Raw genomic sequence first — 20,274 nt, forward strand, 5'->3', positions numbered from 1 at the left:
GCCTTGTGATTGGCGAGCACTCGAATTACGTAATATGCCTATCTGCAGGCCAATTAATACAACTAGTGTTCTTCGGCGATTGAAGGATTTGATAACTATTCTCTGAGAATGTTTTATATAATGCTCCATCATTACCACATCATCACATTGCAACATTGTTTAGGGAAACTGCAACAGAGGGAAAATCAATTCTTGGTTTCTCCTTCATATAAAAGCCCCTCGAATTTGTACGCTATCCTCTCTCTCTCTCTCTCTCTCTCTCTCTCTCTCTCTCTCTTTAGCCACACTGTTTCTTTGTCTTCTTTATCCTTTTAATTCAAAACTCTTAAGGTTCATAATATTCGTACCAATTAAACTGCTGTATCCATGTATAAACTTGTGTGTGATTTACTCCCTTATTTAAGACGTTTTGATTACTAATGAACACATTTATCCATACTCATACTTGTTCTCTGGATTTTCATCTAAGTCATCCAAGGCTCTTAGATATCTTGGAATCCCCTCCCCGAACATGCAAAATCTCGTGCCTCTTCATTGTTATTCAATCGAATCCTCGGGAAACACATTCTGTTGCAGTATGATTTGATTGACTGATTTCATTATGACTAATACTGGTCATACAAACGTTGTATAAGCTATATCTTGTCTATATTCAATGATTGATAATATACTAATTAAGATTGTACTGTGTATGCAATTTCACTACGTACAAATTCTGCTCGTACCTGACTACGCTTTACAACCTCATGGCGTATCTCTTTTTACACAGCCCGTCAACTTATATCACATAAAACGTGCCTTTTCTTCTAGAAATACACTGATATCCATATTATTCCACAATGCAATCAAAAGTCAAGTTGATTTATGCCTAGTTCATTTTGAGTAAATTATTGGTTGTCGTGTACATATTCTATTACGTTTGTCTGTGCCTGCTGTTCATTAATCTTATGACAATGTTTTGTTGTCACATAATAATCAAGCGTAACGTGCAGAAAGTGCAGAAATTAAGTCCTTCCAGGAAGCAAATACAAAGTTAATTTGCATTCTGGCGTCATTAATTTGCACATGACTGGTAAACCATGTCATTGGATGCTAAACTCCCTAAAGCTAATTCTAATCTGACGAAGTGAAAAGTAAGGTTTCTTAACCAACCCTTGTTTCACTCATCGTCTCCTCGCAAGCTGTACGAATTAGCACAAAATAAGAGTTGTACACAACGTAACGAGGGCAAATCAAAATAAAGCACACTAGCACGCCGACTCTACCAGACAAGACATCTTGTGTGCCTCTCTGTCTTAGCAGCACGTCAAACTAAGCAGATAAAGACATACGTTTTGTTGCTCAAGGAGTATTCCGATTTAGAAGATTGACAACTGCGAGGTTTGAGCTCTCTTCCGTGGCCATCGCAAAGGCTTCCTGTCCAAAACACTCAAAGCGAGCGTGATGGGGGACATTTACGGCGGAACGCTCACCTGGCTAGCCGGGTGTGGTTTCCTATGTTTGCAGCCAACTGTGTACTCAACTTTAATTGATTTTGAGCGCTTTGTTTGCCACAGCCATCACATCATCATTAAGGTGAAAATGTTCGACGCCCTATATAGTTTTTGTGTCATCAGTGTTTTTGTGAACAGGCCACTTGGAATAATGGAAATTATAAATTGTATCTTGCTTTACTTCTCAATAATTTTGTTTTTCATATTTTAGGTCGAAATGATAATCATGAAATGCCAATGATATTCCATGTTAGTAAATATCTAAAAAAGAAAGAAAGAAAAACAAAGGAAGGGAGTTCTCTCACGCAAACTGACTAAATATGAGCCATTCGGTGTACAAGCTAAAAGGACCTCGCAGGCGACGCCAAGGGTACGGTATTCCTTTTCTCATATCCACGTGATTTCCAATTGTCTTGCCATCTCTGCTACACTGTCCGGCGTCTGTTGGAGTGCGGATGGGGCTCAGCCGGTTGACTTTCCATCGAATTGTGGGAGACAAATGCACGGGCCATGAGGAATATGAGATTCTTCTTGACTTCTTGAAACTAAGAGATCGGAGAATCGGAGAAGTATAAAAATGAATAATTAGGAGGAGGCGTAAAATTAGAAGTACATTAAAGAGAAACATAGAAGAAGAGATAAACCAGCTGAACTAACACATGCGCGGACTGCAAAATGAGAATTGTGATCAACTTTCTTTAAAGGACAAGTTTACCTTCATATACATGTGATTTGAAAGAATGTAGCAAATATTGATAGGACACATCCGTGAAAGCTTGAGAAAAACTGAGTCTTTGCATCTACCGGTGACTGCGCAGAAACTTAAGAAATTGACAACTTTTTGGACGGATTATCCGATTTTCCTTAAACTTTCACTGATGTGTTCTACTAGTATTCCTGCAATCATTAGAAATCCACATGTATATAAAGGTGTACTTGTCCTTTCAAGCAATTCGTTCAAATTTGTTATCAATCCACGCATTTGTTACAAGAGGTAATGATTACATATGAAAAAGAAAAATACTTTCTTGATCCGACTAAGCAAAACAATACACCACTATAAGGTAATAATTCTAAAGTGAAAATTGACACTAATTCAGCCAACGTAATTCTGTTTGGGGTTTTGTTTTGTTTTGCGATTGTAACACCGCTTGGGTTATAAGCGTAAGTAGCTATGGTGCTAGAATGTTGCATTAAAACAATGCCATGATTTTCTTTTTCACGGGACCCTTAAAATGTGATTGTGAAAATGTCCTCGAGACTTCCACACGCCTACACACACATCACACACGAAACGTGCAAATTTCCATAAATATCATCGCATTGAAGGGGAAAAAGTATCATTTCCTGTCCATCCGAGAACATGTCTATACGAATCACAAACATCAATACCACTCGTTTAGTCGGAATTAGCCGTGGAAACGTCGGTACGTCTTTCTGCCACCTCGGGTATAATGTTAACTCTCTCGTAAAATCGTATTCTGTGGCATGCTTTTTTTAAACTCATACTGTACTGACATGCCTGAACAATGCAGTATTCTGGCTATTCTTCAAAGGAGAACTTTTTTTTCTTCCTTTTTTTTTTACCCCAATAACCAATCAGCCTTTTTTTTTTTTACTTGTTTACTCTTTTCAATCTACTTCTGCCTGTTGATTATTTTGTCACGATGATTACAGTTCCATCTTGAAATGATGGATAAATCTCAAAAGGGTTCTCACTGCATTATTGATCGATTCTCCCTGATTTTTCCCCCTCTTACGTCACATGCAGTGCCATACCAGCGAGTGAGGCGTCTTCAGCACACACGTGCCGGCGCGAGGAAGTCACGTGCCAGCTGTGTTAGCGTGTCACTTTCTCCCGGCGAGCCGAATTCGCTTTCAACGTAAAGAACAGTCTGTGTGTGTCTGTGTGCGTACGCAACATCCTGAGCGATGGGATGTTGCGAATGCAAACCGCGGGGATCGCATCACCCCAGTGTGAACAAGTCCCCCTCTTCAGAGGCCCCATTTCCTCCAGCGAACCTGGAGCTCCGAGAAGCTCGAGAGGAGAGCGACGGGCAGAAGGCGCCAAGCCGGGCAGAAGACTCGAAGTCACCCGCCAACCGTTCGGAGAGTGGAGTTGGATTGCTCAATGGACACCTCTCATTAGCGACCATTGGAATACAGACGGACGACTGGTTGTCACAAAGCACGGAAGCTAATGGAGTCTCAGCGGTAAGCCTCTTCTTACGACTTTTTTTAAAATGTAGTGTATAACATAGTCTCCGATAGTGGAGGAAAAAAAGATGAGCATGTTAACGTTGGTAGTGGTTCTAATGATGTTCATATTGACTACAACAGTGATAACTGTGACCATGACAGTGATTTTAGCAATATTATTTTGTGGTAACGATTAATGTTACAGATCACAAGGAAGTGTAATGTTCATTAAGGCCGATGATGATATTAAAAGAATTATATTGATGTTAACCAATAATTAGTTATGACAAGGATAATTATATTCTTTTTTCATGAAAGAGCTCATGCATCCAATTCGAATTGATACAGAATGTGCTATAGTTAAAAGCAGGCGACGAAGTATTGCAGTAATACTGAAATTATCATTTCGACAACAAGCAGCACGACAAACGGCTGAAGATGATTCCATCTGATGGCGTGTATATCAATGAATAGCGAGTAAAACGTAAGCAAATCGTTTGTGCATTCTGTTATTGATAAGATATCACTGGTAGAAACTGACTCTTCTCCAAACGGGCTTAGCGAAGTGAAAGAAATGCACTTTATTCACAATATTTACCCAAAAAAAAGACATTGTTGCATCAGGTATGGCTGCTGATGTTTCGCTGCTTTGTCTCCAGGTGATGAAAACCAGATTCTTAATGTTCAATAACTCGAATTCTACACCTGCCAAAAATATCAAAATATCCATAACCTGATAGGTAAATCGATTCTGATACATCTTCAAACTATCAATCCTTGTGTTTGATAAAATATTTTGACCGTCCCCTAGTCGTGCTAGTTACTCTTTTGTGGAGCCAATTTCAAAATCCTTCCTTTCAATAAAACATTATATTGTAGGCCTACACGTATTTAATGTCAATATCATCGGGGCTCCTCCAACCCCTGTATAGACCAGATATTCTTTTTCAATAGTGCAAATTAATTCAAATTAATCGATTCAAATGATGTAGCTCAGTCGGGCCTTAATTCCCGATTCACACCTTCCCCGATCAAGCGGGTGCGTGCTTGCAGTCGACTATAGATGTGAGACTTGCTGGTTGTTTTGTTTTTACTGATTTTCTGTATCAAAACAGAAAATCCCTGTAGTCAGTTCAGGAAGGAACGCTGATGTACATCAAGACGTAAAATGATAGTTTACAATATTACGTGGATCTTACATTTTGAAAGAAAGGATGACATGTTTTGTTTTTGATTGTCATTAGACAGATGACAGTTTCCGATCACAGGAACGTTAAAATCTAAAATTTAACGTAAAATGTTTGAATTCATTTTTCCCTCTCTACTCGAAAGATTGAGCATTTTCACTGCTTCCTCCAATCCTTTCAGATTCCATTATTATGATACTATGACTAAATTTGCATCCAGTTATATATAGGCGAAGAATACATGGTAAAAAACGACAATATATCTTTGGAATGGTTCAAAACTCTTTTTTTCTTTGTTCGTTTTGTAATGTGCATGTAGAAGCCTTAATACATCTCTTGAGTTAGTGCCAAATATGTTGATGTATTATGGACTGAAGAAAGAGAACGGATCAATACTTATGCGGGTTTAGAAATTACATTTACAACGGAAAATAGATTGTACGGTTTTATTGGTATCAGCAATTCGGTATCGAATTGTATTACTATGCTTGTAAGAAAGAAGATTTATGACTGTAAACTAAGAAGAATAATACCTCGTTTTTATTTATGGAAAGATATAGCATTAGGGAATATCATAACAACGAAAATTTTATTGCAAGACGTAATCATAAGATGCAAGTGTTTCAAACGCTATTCGCGTTTATTTCCATCTTTGCACAGAGATAATGAAAAAGGGAAAATGAATTGTTACGAAATTTTCTTCAAAGACACGGCTTTAGCGCTGACCTATATTCATTTTCGACTATTATAGACTTTTCTTTGCTGCTGGCGTAATAACAAAATATGGCTTGAAGGGACAATGGTTGTTCCTGAGTTTAATTAATTTGCGGATGTGGCGAGGCCAGAATTTCTTTCCTGACTTTAGCGTCACCTGGTTATCTGTCTCCTTACACGAATCTCTTCTTGCTCCCAGTGATTGAGTCCAATTAGGCTTCTCAGCTCTCTATTGTAATCATACTGCTGTATTTTTGTACCACAAACGCAGTGCTTGGCTTTCGCCACGTAGAAAACGACAGAAATCCGCAAACAAAGGAACAAACAAACAAACAGTGCAGAAGACCAGAAATGTTATACGTTTTACTGCATGCGCTTGGAAATGTAGGATGTAGCAGCCAGAGTCTAAGGATACAACGTACCACGCACGACATTAATGTGGCAAAGATGAATGCAAATTTGGTTGCAATAAATCATGGTCGTATCAGTTCTGGGGCGACAATCTCAAAATGTTGTAGATATGACTTGAATTCTATACCTCCCATGGTCTAAAGAAAAATTGGATTCGAGCGACACCGATTTGCGCTTCGAAATGAGACCCAAATTTCCTATCCATTATAGATAATCATCTACGATTTTTTTTTCCTGAAGCAATATTTTCCACTGATAAATATATCGATTTAACTATCTGTCTATCTATACCTATATCTATCCAAATACAGGGCATATATATATATATATATATATATATATATATGTCGAGAGAGAGAGAGAGAGACACACACAGACAGACAGAAAGACAGACAGATAGATTATATTGGTGAGCGAAAAAGATTGCTTGAGACAAAAAAAAAAATTGTGGATAGATAGATAGATGATAGAAAGATAGATATAGATAGATGGATAGATATATTCATACCTGAGCTCAATTGAGTTGACCTTCCCTTTCTGCATTCTGCACTTTCCCTGTATAGTGGTTCACACTGATCTTTATTCCTCACACCTCACATTGACTTTTCCATTTCTTCACGCTTTGGCCCGTCATCTTCTTTTTTTTTTCCAGATTTACCATGAATTTCACACACTTCTGAACTTCTCGAATTTCCATCTTTCAGCTCATCATTCTCCCTTTTTTCATTCTTTTCTAGGAAAATTACTTTCCAATTTTCGATGGTTTCTGTCGCTATACCGTTTCTCGTCTCGATTTGCAGTTTTTCCTCCAAGTGCACTTTATACCATTAGCCTCTCTTATTTTTTTTTCCTCCCAGTCATGTCGATTGTCGAGATAGGCGAGGCTCTAGCCGCCCTTTGTCACGTACGCTCAGGTAAAAAAAAAGAAAGAAAGGAGAAAATTGCACGAGATAGTGGCGAACGCTATGAACCCATATTGAATTTATTTGTCACTCTTAAGTTGAGTAAAGACAGGAAGTATAGAAAGGGATGGGGAGAAGAAAGAAATAACGAAAGAAATTCAGCGCACGTTACGTTGGATTTTTTTTGATAGCGTCTTTGACTACATAACTGGCACGAACTAGACGTACCACTAGTACAAGGCACCAACGTCAAATCGGCTGATGCATTTTTTTTCTAATATCGTACAAGGACGATTCTTTCAACGTGGATGCACATGTTCATGTATAATATTATGTGTATGAGTGTATGTGTGTGAATGTGCGTGTGTGTATTCAAAAAGGAACGAATAGCATAAACTGCCTTTGTAATTGCTTTGATACACCATAGTGTATGTGACTCTCATGGGTGAGAGTTGCGAGTGTGTACGCTAAGACTGGCCGTTAATAAGAAGGTTATTCCTTAAAAGGTGGCTAAGAATCTAGAAAACCCTGTACAGAGAGTAAACGTCAGTATCACTTTATAGGAGGAACTGAGCTGTTCCAGATTTAATGCAATGTTATGTCAACAATGCCAAAAAAAGAAAAAAGAAAGAAACTAACTGAAAGATGTGTGTGGCGCCGTCGTGTTTATCAAACGGTGGGTCTTAATAGCATGCCTTTTAACGAAGACGACACAGTATGCGTCGTATAATTTCCGCTTCGATTATTTTCCTAGCATGTTTTCCACCAATCCGATATTCCGACACGTATCGAAGGCCATTCCATTGACCTAATACTATTAGCGGCATATCTGCCACTGGAGGCATATCAATATTACTAGGGCAGTCCTGTTTATGAACAAAAGAAAGAAAAATGTAAAAGAGATCCAGCACAATACATGAAGGTGTCAGGTGGTAGATTTTGCATACTTTTGTTGAATGGACAGTTCTCTTTCGACTCTTAAGCATGCTATAATCCATTTAAAGGAATCCTCTTTACGAGAATAAAGGGACTTCTTCATGCCAGATTCATTGGATTCGCGCTCGGATTATACAAATGATGTCACTCACGCTTGGTGTTATCAATTTCGTTGTCTGCGGGATTATTAGGTGATACGCTATCAGCGTATCACCTATTGTGATTGTCAAAATCTCTCTTTATTTTTTTTTATTCTTCTTTCTTTCTGGACAATTTTGTGTCGTCAATATCTCAAGAATGACATAACGAAATAACATGACATTTTCAGTCAACATGTCTCATGACAAAATCTAGCCACAATAAGGTTTTCATGACAGTAACATATCTATGACGTCATCTAGGCGCCATTTTGTGATTTTCGGACCTTGTCACATGATCGATCATAACTTCATAACTAGATGTCATTTCTGTATCATTTTCGGTGGACATGAAGTTCAGGTCACGCTCTATCTTACTTTTTAACGCTAGTTACACAGGTCATCATTACGCGCGCGTAAGCGCGCGTCAAAATTTTAAAAGGCTCAAAACGACTTCCCAATGGGAAATCTCGAAGTTTCAGACAATTTTAAGCGTTTCAAACATTTTCTCGCGTGCGCGTCCGTCCGCGCAATTCCGCGCGCAGAGCCCGTAAGCAACATGAAAATGCAATTTTTTTGACTGATTTGGATTCCTGATACTTTGAGTAACAATATCCATTGATTTCCGATCGATTTCGACCTATAACAAAGGAATGCACTGGCGTCAAAGTTGAAATTCCACGTGCGCGTCTTTCTGCAAATATAGTGAAAAAACATGTCTTTGTTTATTTCGCCATGGCTCTTTAAATCGTCCGTTGACCCTATATTTCTATTGCATATTACAAAAGTATATGAATTGTAAATAACATTCCTGGTATCAATATTGCCAGGAAAACGCGATGACGTCATCATATCGTCATTTTAGATGAAAAAAGTGGAATTGATTTTTTTGAGGTACTGTTTCTGACATTCATTTGCTCGTATCTCTGTTGTTTAAGCTCAATATTATCCCAAATTCAGATATGTTGCAGTTTGAACATTTGCCTTTCAAGTCCATGTGATGGTTTTGAAATATGATGACGTCATCACACTAGAAATTGTGATTAAAGGTAAAGACTCAAAATCAGACAAGTTTACGTGTTATGTCTATGGGAGGTGATTTTTTTTTTTAAACCATGCATTGACTTGACAACGTTTAAGCACCTTTACCTCATCTGATTTTGCTCCATTTCCTCTGAAACATAAATATGTTGTAGTTTAGACAATAAGCTTTAGTAATCATGCATTTTATGTTTTCAAATCTCCTCATCAGGTTGACAATTTTGCAATTTAAAACTGAAAATGAGAATGCAATCTGTACGGAACGATTCCCAATTTTTCTTTGCAACTGTATATTGATCGAATCCACGCTGCCACTTGTGAGAAATTGAATAGCGCCATCACAAGTCGACACTGTCACAATAGTATTTACATTTAAGTTTTGCACTCGATCTTCAGGACAGCAATGTGGCATAATCTGTTAGCGCGCTGGTTCTTCATAACGCCATACCGGAAGGCGAGAGGTTCGACCCCCGCAGGACTTTTATCCGTTCTTTCTTCTTTTTTTTTCTCTCTTTTTTTTTCGGCAGTTCAGCTTTACTCCGATGTCATTTATCGTATTATTTTATCAAGTGTACGTAACCCGTGAACACGGCTGCTCTATTTCCCTTGCTTTGTATTGGAGTTTGGAGATTGGGTTTGCTTCAATAATTTTGTCACACTTAATGTTGTAAATTTCCCCTTGTTACAGTGTCCCGCTTGCCACGATTCGTTTTCTCTTTCCTTTTCTCTTCATTTGTTCTTGTTATACTGTAGCAGGATATTTAGGAACGTGTTCGTTTACATAACTAACATGAATGGGAACTGAATTAATTAACTCTAGTCCAGGTGCATGGCGTCTCGCTTATCTCTTTGGAATTCCAGGTTATTGTTTGACCAAATAACGGAGTTAAAGACAGGCAGGGAAGGAAGTGACTTGATATTGCTTCATAATGAGGAATTTCGGGCAACACCTTTCCAAGTGTAGTGATTATGACGGGGTTCTCTGTCGTTTATTTTCGTCATGGCTGTTTCACTAGTTAGCCATAGGTGATATTATGTTGCTGGCATCTGGGAGAATAGAACAGATCAGTACCAAACTGGAATAGCCCTATAAGCAATGTGGTAAGCGTTCAATTTTTTGCATCATCTTTCTTCTTTAAAGTCAATCACTACTGATCGAAATACGCAATATAATATGACACGTTCCACTGGTAGTTTAGGCAAAGGGAGTTAATGCATGATGCAATGATAAATGTGCTACCATTGATTTTAGAGACGTCATTGTGGTGTGGTACTGGTGATGGTAAGGGAACCATAGATTGCTTTTAAAGTAATGAGACAATCATTGGACCTTTGCATCAAGACCGTATTCCCATCTAGAATATAATGCATGTTCGTGCGGCGTTTTTTTTTTAATCCTGACGTGGACATTTTTTTTTCTTGTTTTTAATTTAAGAATGTTATATCTAAATTTGTTTCTTTCCCCTAACATTTGTTTTTTGTTGAATATAGAGTTAGACGTTCCGTGATCGAGTAGAAGAGCAGCGATTTAGTTACAGTTTCAATGCATCTTGTTTACCATCTTCTCTGACATTAAATTGATGGTTTTTATATTTGACATTGTCTGTCTATTTGCCAGTTTATGCTCATAAACCACTGCTATAACAACTAATACATTTGCTTCACCTGTCACACGCAATGACATGGATTGCAGTTGTGCATGCAGTTTTCCTTTTGCCACCTCTCGTTTTTCTCTCCCCTTTTCCCTCACTTTGGTTTTGTTATACTGCAGATGGGAATGATTACAATAGCATAACCCAACTTAAAGTAGGAATGAGAACTGAATAAATTAACTCTGGGCCAGGTGTATATAGCGTCTCGCTCATCTCTTTGAAATTTCAGGTTGCCATTGTTCGACCAACGGAGTTGAAGACAGGCTTTATGTTGCTATAGAGGTATCTCGCGCCACATGAATGGAATGCATACGCTGTTTAGTATTAGTAATACACTTTTTCATGCCCATCCCTGCCAATAAAAGTGTGTTTGACGGGGTTCTGTGTCATTCTGCCTACGAGAAAGCAAAGTTTTATTTTCGCCATGGCTGTTTCTCTATGCGTAGCCGTGGGTGATGGGTGTTGTTGGCATCTGGGCAGTAAAGAACCGAGTATCATGCTATAATACCCCCCCCCCCCGTTAGGTTCTAAGCGTTCAATACGGTGATATATCTTTCTTCTTTATTATATCGATCACTGCTGATGGAATTACAGAATTATGTTATGACACGTTTCACTCAAAGCTTAAAAAACAAAGTTTATGCACGATACAAGTAATGGTGCATGAGTCCTATAGGCCATTGATTTTAGATGAGAAATTATGATATGCCTAAAGTAGTGGTGTCATTGATTAGGAATTAATGACACGATTAAGCACTCCTTCCACTTCTAACTGTCCCCTTTGAATGTGTGTCGATCACGTGAGATCGTCATAAATTATCATTCACGTATAAGCTTACGTTCAAAGTGTACTCTTAGTTGGAGGAGACCTATAGTTACATGGTTAAAGGTGATGTTTTGCCCTTTTCTCTTTAATTGAGGTATCACTTTCGTCCAGGATAAATCACATTCTCATGTAAACAGACTCACTTGCTCTATATCCCCTGTTTTGTATCGGAGGCTTCATTGGTTTTACTGCTGGTAAATCTCACAGGCTTGTATATAGTTGTAAGAGCTCTCTGAACTGATCATTGTGATAGCAAGATTAGAGGGAGTCATATTGGTTATGTAAATAATGGTCAAAGGTCATGTTTTAAAAGGCCACTGTTAAAGCCAGGATGGTTATAAACACTTAATTGTCATGTTTTATTTGTACGTGCCGAGGATCACTTGGACCCCGTTTACAGTGCGAGGCTCGGCCGCGTTCGGTGTAAACGCGCAAAAGGCCAAATGCGGGGCCAAAATTGGCCTCGCATTAGGCCACGCTCTGGAGGTGGTCTCGGCCGCGGCCGAGCCGCGGTCGCGCCCGGCCTTTTTCTCAGTGTAAGCGCAAACTGGGCTAAATGCGCGGCCAATTTTAGTCTGGCTTCCAAACCCTCGCCTGTACTATTTCGCTATTCAGGATATTAACTACTTCAACGTCGAAAACTAGTATAGTTTAAGGTGGTTTTGTCCTGCAAAGGATTTTCTCCTTCGACAAAGGCCTTTGCCCGAACGGCGACTTCGTCGCCACGGAATTCAGTTGGCAAAGGATCTGAAAACCAGACAATACCAAATTGCGTTTGTTTAAAAGGGTAGAGCGCCACTACGACAAAATATTGAAAGGTTCGAATCAAAAGCGCGGCCGAGCCCGGCAGTGTAAACGGACTAAATTGCGGGGCTCGGCCTCGCAATTGAGGTTGTCCTTGATTGCAGCTCGGCCGCGGCTCGGCCCAGCCCCGCACCGTAAACGGGGTCTAAGTTTATGCACTGTAAGTACTCAAAAAGTCCGTAAATCGACTTAGTCGCACACGCACAGAATTTCCACTTAGTTTGTGTGACAGAAAAACAAATGTGATCTGAATAATGTAGGCCCAAAAAAGTTCAACTAAGTATCTCATTAGAACTTCAAGGTTCTGTATTACATTCTTTTCTTTGTCGATCACGGATGACCGACATCTGATGACCCCAAGCGTATCACCTAACTCGTCTTCAGTGTGACGAGTTTCATATCTCGTTTACATTTGTGTTTTCCTTTGTTTTTGGTTTGTTTTGTTTTTTTGGTTTATGTATAAGGCATTGCTCTAGTGCTCTAGAGTTGCGTTTCAATTCTGTCGACAATAAAATTCCTAATACTTTCAAGAAGGGTGTAGGTATCGTTTGGGGAGATTGTACTGTACTGCTTTGAACTTGGAATGACAGAATCCGCATTAGGTGCGAATCTATTTCCTTTTGGTACCGAGGAATATATAAATCAGACCTATGAATCCAAGCGTAAGATATGCTTGAAAGCAATAATAGAAATGAAAGTGATGTTGGAGAAATACTACTTTGCAGGGACTGAAGTTGCATTTTGTAACTGTTATGCCCTTGAATTGCAATTTAATATTTGCCATATTGATTCCACCGATTTATGGTCGTTAACCCTTTACTAGAGGAAACCGGATGAACCATTCCTTAAGTCAGCAAGAAATTACACAAATCACAGGAGCGATGATGAACGTGAGTTCTGCTTGCCTTCCTCCTCGTGTCACGTGTTTACGAGGTATATGTTTTGACGTCGACTTGGGTAATCATACAATCAAAAGAACCTATTGAAACGACTAGGCAACAGAAGTATCCAGGGTTGGCTAACCTGGCACAAGTCAGACAGTTATGATTATCATTACAGTGTTGTTATTATCATTGTTATTATTATTTTCATTATCATTATTATTGTTGTCATTTTTATCACTATTATGATGATATAGTTATCATTTGTAAGGAACACAGGGACAGATCATTGCACTTTCAGATGAGATGCGGTGACGGCGACACCCACCGCCTCTGAATGCTTCCGAATGATTCTGGGCTGAAACGTTAGATGAACCATTTAGTCAGCATAGACATTGCATTATGGCTCTCACTCTCTCAACATCCTAAGAAGAAGAAGAAACGCACACCAACAAAACGATCTACTGCTCTCTAAATCTGTGGGTGGAGCCTGATGATATAATAACTCGGGCAAATATCTCTCATAGTATGTTTATGCAACGAACCAGGAAGGAATTGTGAGAGTGCTATAGGTTCAGTCACACATAGAGCGATTCAAATCAGTTGGCTGGAGGCAGTTTGGGCAAAAAAAAAGTGTATTTCTCACACGTTTTAACACTCTCACACCTGATTTGACAGAAGGCCAATGTCACGGGGCTAAATAGCAAAAGTTCGCCGACGCCATATGGCATATTCCTCAAACAATGCAGAATGATATCTACCACTGTCATTCTTTCGATATCATGAGTGTGTGTGTGTGTGTGTGTGTGTGTGTGCGTGCGTGTGTATGTGCGTGTGTGTATGTGTGAGGGATGGAGAGCGCACGTGCAGAAAAAAAATATTGATTTTCCATTGTGGTATATATCAATAACCATGCACAAAACATTGCATTCCGCAAGTAGTTTGGTTTATTGAAGCAGCGAAACATTATTGTTGCATTAACAGGTGATTGCTTTCAAGTTCTTTTTAGAATTACTTTCACAACACAGTTTGCAATTTCTGCCATTATATTATTATAAAAGGCGTTTTGACTATCTTGAAATCCGTTGTTTTATGTGGTTGTTATCTAAAGAGATACCGCAGACTTTTTATTCGGACAAACTCTTGTGTATTTCTCAGGAGCCTAGTTCCTATTTGATATCATCTTCCCTTGCTGTAGATGAAAACATGGCACATGCGGTTCTAGGGCAGTAACCCCATGGACAATTACCCCAGACCCTTCCCCTGACCCTAACCCTAAACCTAATCCCGAACTTAATCCTAACCATAACCCAAACTATTACCCTAAACCTAACCCTAAATCTAACCCTAATTTCTACTCTAACATTATCACTAACCAGCATTCAGCCGGGGGTAATTGTCCTAGGGGGATAATTGCCCTGATACGGGAACATGCAATTATATTGATCAATTTCAAATCAACCGAATAACAGCTAATAAGATGGTGAATATTGTCACAGGACGTTTCTGGTAACAAGAATATATAAATGTCTTTTCCTGATATTCAATTTGGTAATAAAGTAGTAGCCGCCGCCGGTGCCGTGTAGTCTTGTTTCACCTGGGCCCCGTTGCAAGAAAGTTGCAATCAATTGCAAATAATTGCTAATTTTGAAACAACCATTCTGATTGGCTCAGGGTCTGCCCTATTAAGAAGACATGCATGCAACAATGATTTTGATTGGCCAGTGACAATCAGTTGCAAATTGCGTTTAAACGCAAAGTTTCTAGCAACGGGGCCCAGAATAACGTACAGTAGTATGGGAGTGAAAACCACAGGGGGTGAGACGGACCAACACCTAAAGAGCAAATAGCACGACTTACTCTGTTTTGGGAAGCCTTGCTGAATGAGTGGGTTCACAGAGAAAACGAGGACTTTAACACAAGTTTGTTGACTCTCTGGATTAAGATTTCACTCGTACTTTACAACCGAGGGAAGAGGGGTTGGATGCAAGTTTAGTTTATGACAAAAACTCATTTGAGCGTGGACTGAAAAGCAATGGCATGACACGTTGTGTTGACGTTGTCGATGAGTTTGCCAAGGTCTTATTGAGATTACTTACACGACAACAACTTTGGAGTGTTCTACAAGTAGCAGCATGTTTCCATTGCACGGATAGACTAGCTATGCTTGACACAAAGCACCCAAAGCCGCGTGAAATCAACTGTTAGCAATCTCCACTATTTTTTTTACCATTTTCTCTTTTCTCTCTCTGTCGCTCTCTCTTTCTCTGTCCTGCCTGTTTTCACATGTTGATTTCGTATTTGTGTACTTGGTGAAATCACGCGCATTCAATTGATTTGAAAGCTGCGATAAAGCCGGTGAAAGGTGCAGATTTATTTGTGTGTAATGGAACAGTATTCAGAAATGAGATCTTAAAAAAAAGAGGCAAGATGTATCCATACATATCTATGAAATGACGACAGTGCATACATGGATAGCGTGCTTTATCGTATTCTATTTCCCCGCCTAAATGCAGCACTGCTATCATATAGGATATATAGAAATATTGTTGATAATGGTATTCTATATACTATATTTAGGGATGGGTGAGATAGATAGATAGATAGATACATAGATAGATAGATAGATAGATACATAGATAGATACATAGATAGATAGATAGATAGAGAGAGAGAGAGAGAGAGAGAGACAGACAGACAGACAGACAGACAGACAGACAGACAAACGTGTTTTTCTCATTTTTTTTAGTTGCTCATGAATGATGTCAACTGTTTTACTTACATTTTCTATTCCAGAAAATGCCTCTATTGAATGGTTCTTCCCATCTCGCCGTGGATGGCTCGCAGGACATGAGGGAGGAGGGATTAACCAATCTCGGCTTTCAAGGATCCAGCATCTCTCTGGATCGTCGTCCTGACACAGACGGACACGACCACGATAAGACCGACGCAGCCGAAGATGAGTCGGTGAAGGCGTTCGTCATGTTTGACGAGGAGCGCCGAGAACTCGTCCGGAAATCCTGGAAGAGACTCGAAGATGACTGCGAGCAGTACGGAGCGATGATGTTCGCCAAGTAAGACATCGTCATCCTCGTCATCAACACCCTCATCGTATAGTGAATTTTAGACCGTCTATATGGCACACCCTTTCTATGGAAAGAAGAAATTGACATACACTTTAAAAAATATCTCGGTATTAAGAGGAACATGTGTACGACTCTTTGATCTCTTATAAATCCAAATATTTCTTTTTTTAATTATTTACTGAACCATCATGATTCAGCAATGAAACATGATGACTGATGGTATGATGCGACGTTTGACATTAATTGTAGAATCCATCATTACACTTTTCACGCTACAGCTACCCCATTCATTACCACAAGGTTATGCTTTTAATTCCTCAGTTATCATTTGTATAATGACAGAGAATCGCTTTGTGCAGTGCAGCTCTGTTCAGAAAACAATTGGCTTTTAAGATCATTGGTAGCGTCGAGACAAATTTGTGCGCAAAATAAGAAAAAAGATACAGTTACCATAAAAGTTCAGAATTCCAGAACATGACTTTGATGGTTTAAAAGTATTAGTGAGACAATGACAACAACCGATGAAAGCCACCCGCAACGAGTCAAGAGATGAGATATTTCTGTCAGCAGCTACTAGCAAAGAACCACTAGTGTGGTTGAGAAGCAACCAAGTTTACGATAAAACTCGAAAAATCAAGAAAAAGTTTGCTCTCGCCGACAGATTTATCAGTTTGAATTGTTTCTCATAAAGCAACCATCCAAGTCGTACAAGCGTAAAACTGTTTTTATCTATTTCTCTGTTTCTTTTCTTTCTGCAATCGAAAGGAATTCACCGTGCTGTAAATTTCAGAGTCCATAAACCTTTTGACAGTTCTTTACCTCTGGGCCATGCATGCTACCTCAAAGTGTGATGCGTCATAGTATTCGTAAAAGGTTTTGCCTCAATTCCTTAACTTACGGGGATTTATGATACCTGAAATCTTCTGGACTGCCTGAGGCAAGAGGAGAGATTAAACAAGCGAATGTGCCCTATATGTGATACTTCGGAATAGATAAACTGCGCTAATACGTTGAGAATACCTCTCTATGACCCCTTCGTATCAAGCAAGCACGCGTCCTCTGTGTCATTATCATGACTTCTAGTTAAAGGGATTATGCAATTAATAACATGCATGTTTACTTGTATTGATTCACCCTCAACTCTCTCTCAATATGTGGCAGAATGTGGCAGAATGAATATCTAAACACGTAGACTTTTCTGCTATTTTACTTCAGATAACTCGAATACACCCATAAAAAAACACCTTCCAAACCATGATTCTGTCAGTGACATCGTCTGCCGATCATTGCTAAAGTACTAACATGATTAACGAAAGACATTGAACTGAAATTGAAATGAAATCGATTATTGCTAAAGTGTTAACATGATTAACAAAAAAAACATTGGAATGCAGCTTTCCCTATACTGAACTTAAGTTCCATGTCTCCATGTTACTATAATATGATTAACCAAATACATTGCTTGGAAACATGTAAGTTATGATCGGTCTAGGGAAAGGTGCCTTCCAATGTCTTTTGTGAATCTTAACAGTACTTTAGCAATGGTTGACAGATTATGTAGTCACTGACAGAATCTTGGTCTGGAAGGTTTATTCGTTTGTGTTTTGGCACATTCAAGTAATCTGAAGAAAAACAGTAGATATTATGTTAGAATATGTAAGACATATACTAAGTATTTTGATATTCTTTCGGCCACAAAAGTGATGATCAGGGTATTATGAATCAATATGATGTCCTCAATGTGGACTCTCATGTTCTAAAGGCAGATAGGGCAACAAATCCAGAATAATTGCCCGGGTGTAACAATCCGGGGGAGGACGGGTTCTTTTTATACAAATAATCATTCTCTGCATTATACACAGGTTGACAATTGACCACCCCGACATTGGTAAGCTGTTTCCTTTTGGCGGGAAGCAGCTGACCTACGCTCAGCTCTTGGCGGATCCAAGTCTCCGCTCTCACGGGAAGCGAGTCATGGAGACCATCGGGTCCGTTCTGGAAGATCTTGAGGACATGGAGCTCGTCATGGCGATTCTCACAGACCTCGGGCGGAGGCATAACGGCTACAAGGCGAAAAAGACGCATATCAGAGTAAGCGTGACAAGTTCATTCTCATGTGTGTATATGCGATTTTTATGTTTGTCTGTGTAAGCATGTGCTGTGTTTAAGTTCAGTGGATTTCTTGATCTTCCGGTATTATAGGCCTACCAGTCAGTAATCAACGTGTATGTGGCAGAAATCTTGATACCGGTTTCACGCTCATGCGAGTTAAAGATCCCGCTTCGTTTATTCATTGCAAAGAGCAGGGTGTTTAACTTGGTGAAGTGGTCCCGCTTCGTATCCAACTGGACTCTGTGGAAGACCAACTAGTGTAGCTTAATATGGGCTATCCAGCTATCTTCCCTGATCGAAAATGAAACAAACAAACGCTACATAATGTTTCCTGCTTCGTACACTCTCATTTTTTAAGAAGGCATGCATCAAATCAACGTGAAAGGACCTATGGACGCTCGCAATTATGCGTGTGTGAGTGTGTGGTTGTGTGTGTGTGTGTGTGTGTGTGTGTGTGTGTTGAAACCATTGGAAAGGAATAGAAAAACTGAGGAAAGTTTGATGAAAAGCCTTTACAGAATGTTCAGTACTAGTGGCACTAGGATGACCAGTATCTTAACCCTTTGTGTGCATCTTATGCCGATTGACACAGAAGATTGTATCAAATTGCACGTACTGTCAAAAGTCCATGGCACAGAAGGCGTTAATGGTCATGGTATGTATTGAGCCCGCCGGACACTATCCGATCAGATCGGTCGCACAACTCCAGGGGCATACGACTCGACACCGCTCATTATACAATCAGACTAACACATCTTGGCTTTATACGACCTTTCTGACTTCAGTGCATCCATACCAAAGAGTCGTGATTGACTGACAGCCCACGAAAATTAGAAATTCAACATGTCAAATTTCTACGACTGGCACTAAGACCCCGTCGTATGACTGGAAACTTGCAAGACTGGTGACGTCACACTTCCGGTCTTAAGGTCGTACGACTGGTCGATCGTATAGTGTGCGGCGGGCTTAAAAAACCCAGTCGTACGACTGGAAACTGACACGACTGGTGACGTCACACTTCCGGTCTGATCGTACCAAGGAGTTACCAGTAACTCCTTGATCGTACAGTGTGCGGCGGGCTATACATTGTGTCACTCTCTATGGTCTTCCCAGGCAGTCGGGGAAGCCCTGATGCACGTCCTACATGAGGGACTCGGCGCCGAGTTCACGCCTGAAGTGAAGGCGGCATGGGTAGCCATTTACGACATCGTATCAGACACGATGTCAGCCAGTCTCTCTGAAGGACCAATGTCGGAACGACATCGAGAACTGGTGCAAAAGACTTGGAGTGTCCTGGCCCTCGACCCCGAACAACACGGAGCAGTATTTTTTGCAAAGTAAGGGACACCAAAAGAAAAAAAAAAGAAATAAAAAAGTATGGAACGACAATAATGAATCATGCTGCGTGATTCATCTGATTTATTGTCAAAAGAATATCGAGTTTGCGTCGGCGCAGTCAATTAGAAGTCTTCCAGATACATAGAATTACAAGTACATTGTACAATGTATCACATCACATAATTCAGTTCAAGATTATGTGATTATGTCATTGTTAGTATGTAATTTTGATTATTATTGTAAGCCAATTTAACTACTAGTACTTTATATATACCAGTCATTCTTAAAACATTTCTAAACTACCTGTTGGCAAATGAATCATTTTGTTAGCAAAATAATAGCTAGAGACAAATCTCAAGGGAGACTCTTCAATCATTTACTATAATCTAAATGAACCAGCACTGCATGAGTAAACGAACTGCAGGATATAAAAAAGATAATTTCCATAAGAGTTTTTCATTTGATAACAATGTTCTAATAGCCAATGATAAAATATTGACAAAGCTGACAGTGATGGTAACGCATTAGGACATTGATCACAATGATCTAGTCATA

At 39.5% G+C, this 20,274-nt stretch overlaps 1 protein-coding gene across 1 annotated transcript in view; it reads left to right on the top strand.

Moving 5' to 3' along the window:
- The first annotated feature begins 3,425 nt into the window (after positions 1 to 3,425).
- Positions 3,426 to 20,274, top strand: part of LOC139736589 (uncharacterized) — a 48,284-nt gene continuing 31,435 nt past the window's right edge. The window contains exons 1-5 of the mRNA XM_071647335.1: positions 3,426 to 3,707; positions 15,980 to 16,091; positions 16,143 to 16,257; positions 18,132 to 18,360; positions 19,495 to 19,718. Coding sequence (XP_071503436.1) covers positions 3,426 to 3,707; positions 15,980 to 16,091; positions 16,143 to 16,257; positions 18,132 to 18,360; positions 19,495 to 19,718 — 962 coding nt within the window. The remainder of the gene's footprint in view (positions 3,708 to 15,979; positions 16,092 to 16,142; positions 16,258 to 18,131; positions 18,361 to 19,494; positions 19,719 to 20,274) is intronic.

Source organism: Diadema antillarum, unplaced genomic scaffold (assembly GCF_040938485.1).
Source record: "Diadema antillarum isolate AM-2024a unplaced genomic scaffold, OU_Dant_1.0 seq00000657_RagTag, whole genome shotgun sequence".
NCBI lineage: Eukaryota > Metazoa > Echinodermata > Echinoidea > Diadematoida > Diadematidae > Diadema > Diadema antillarum.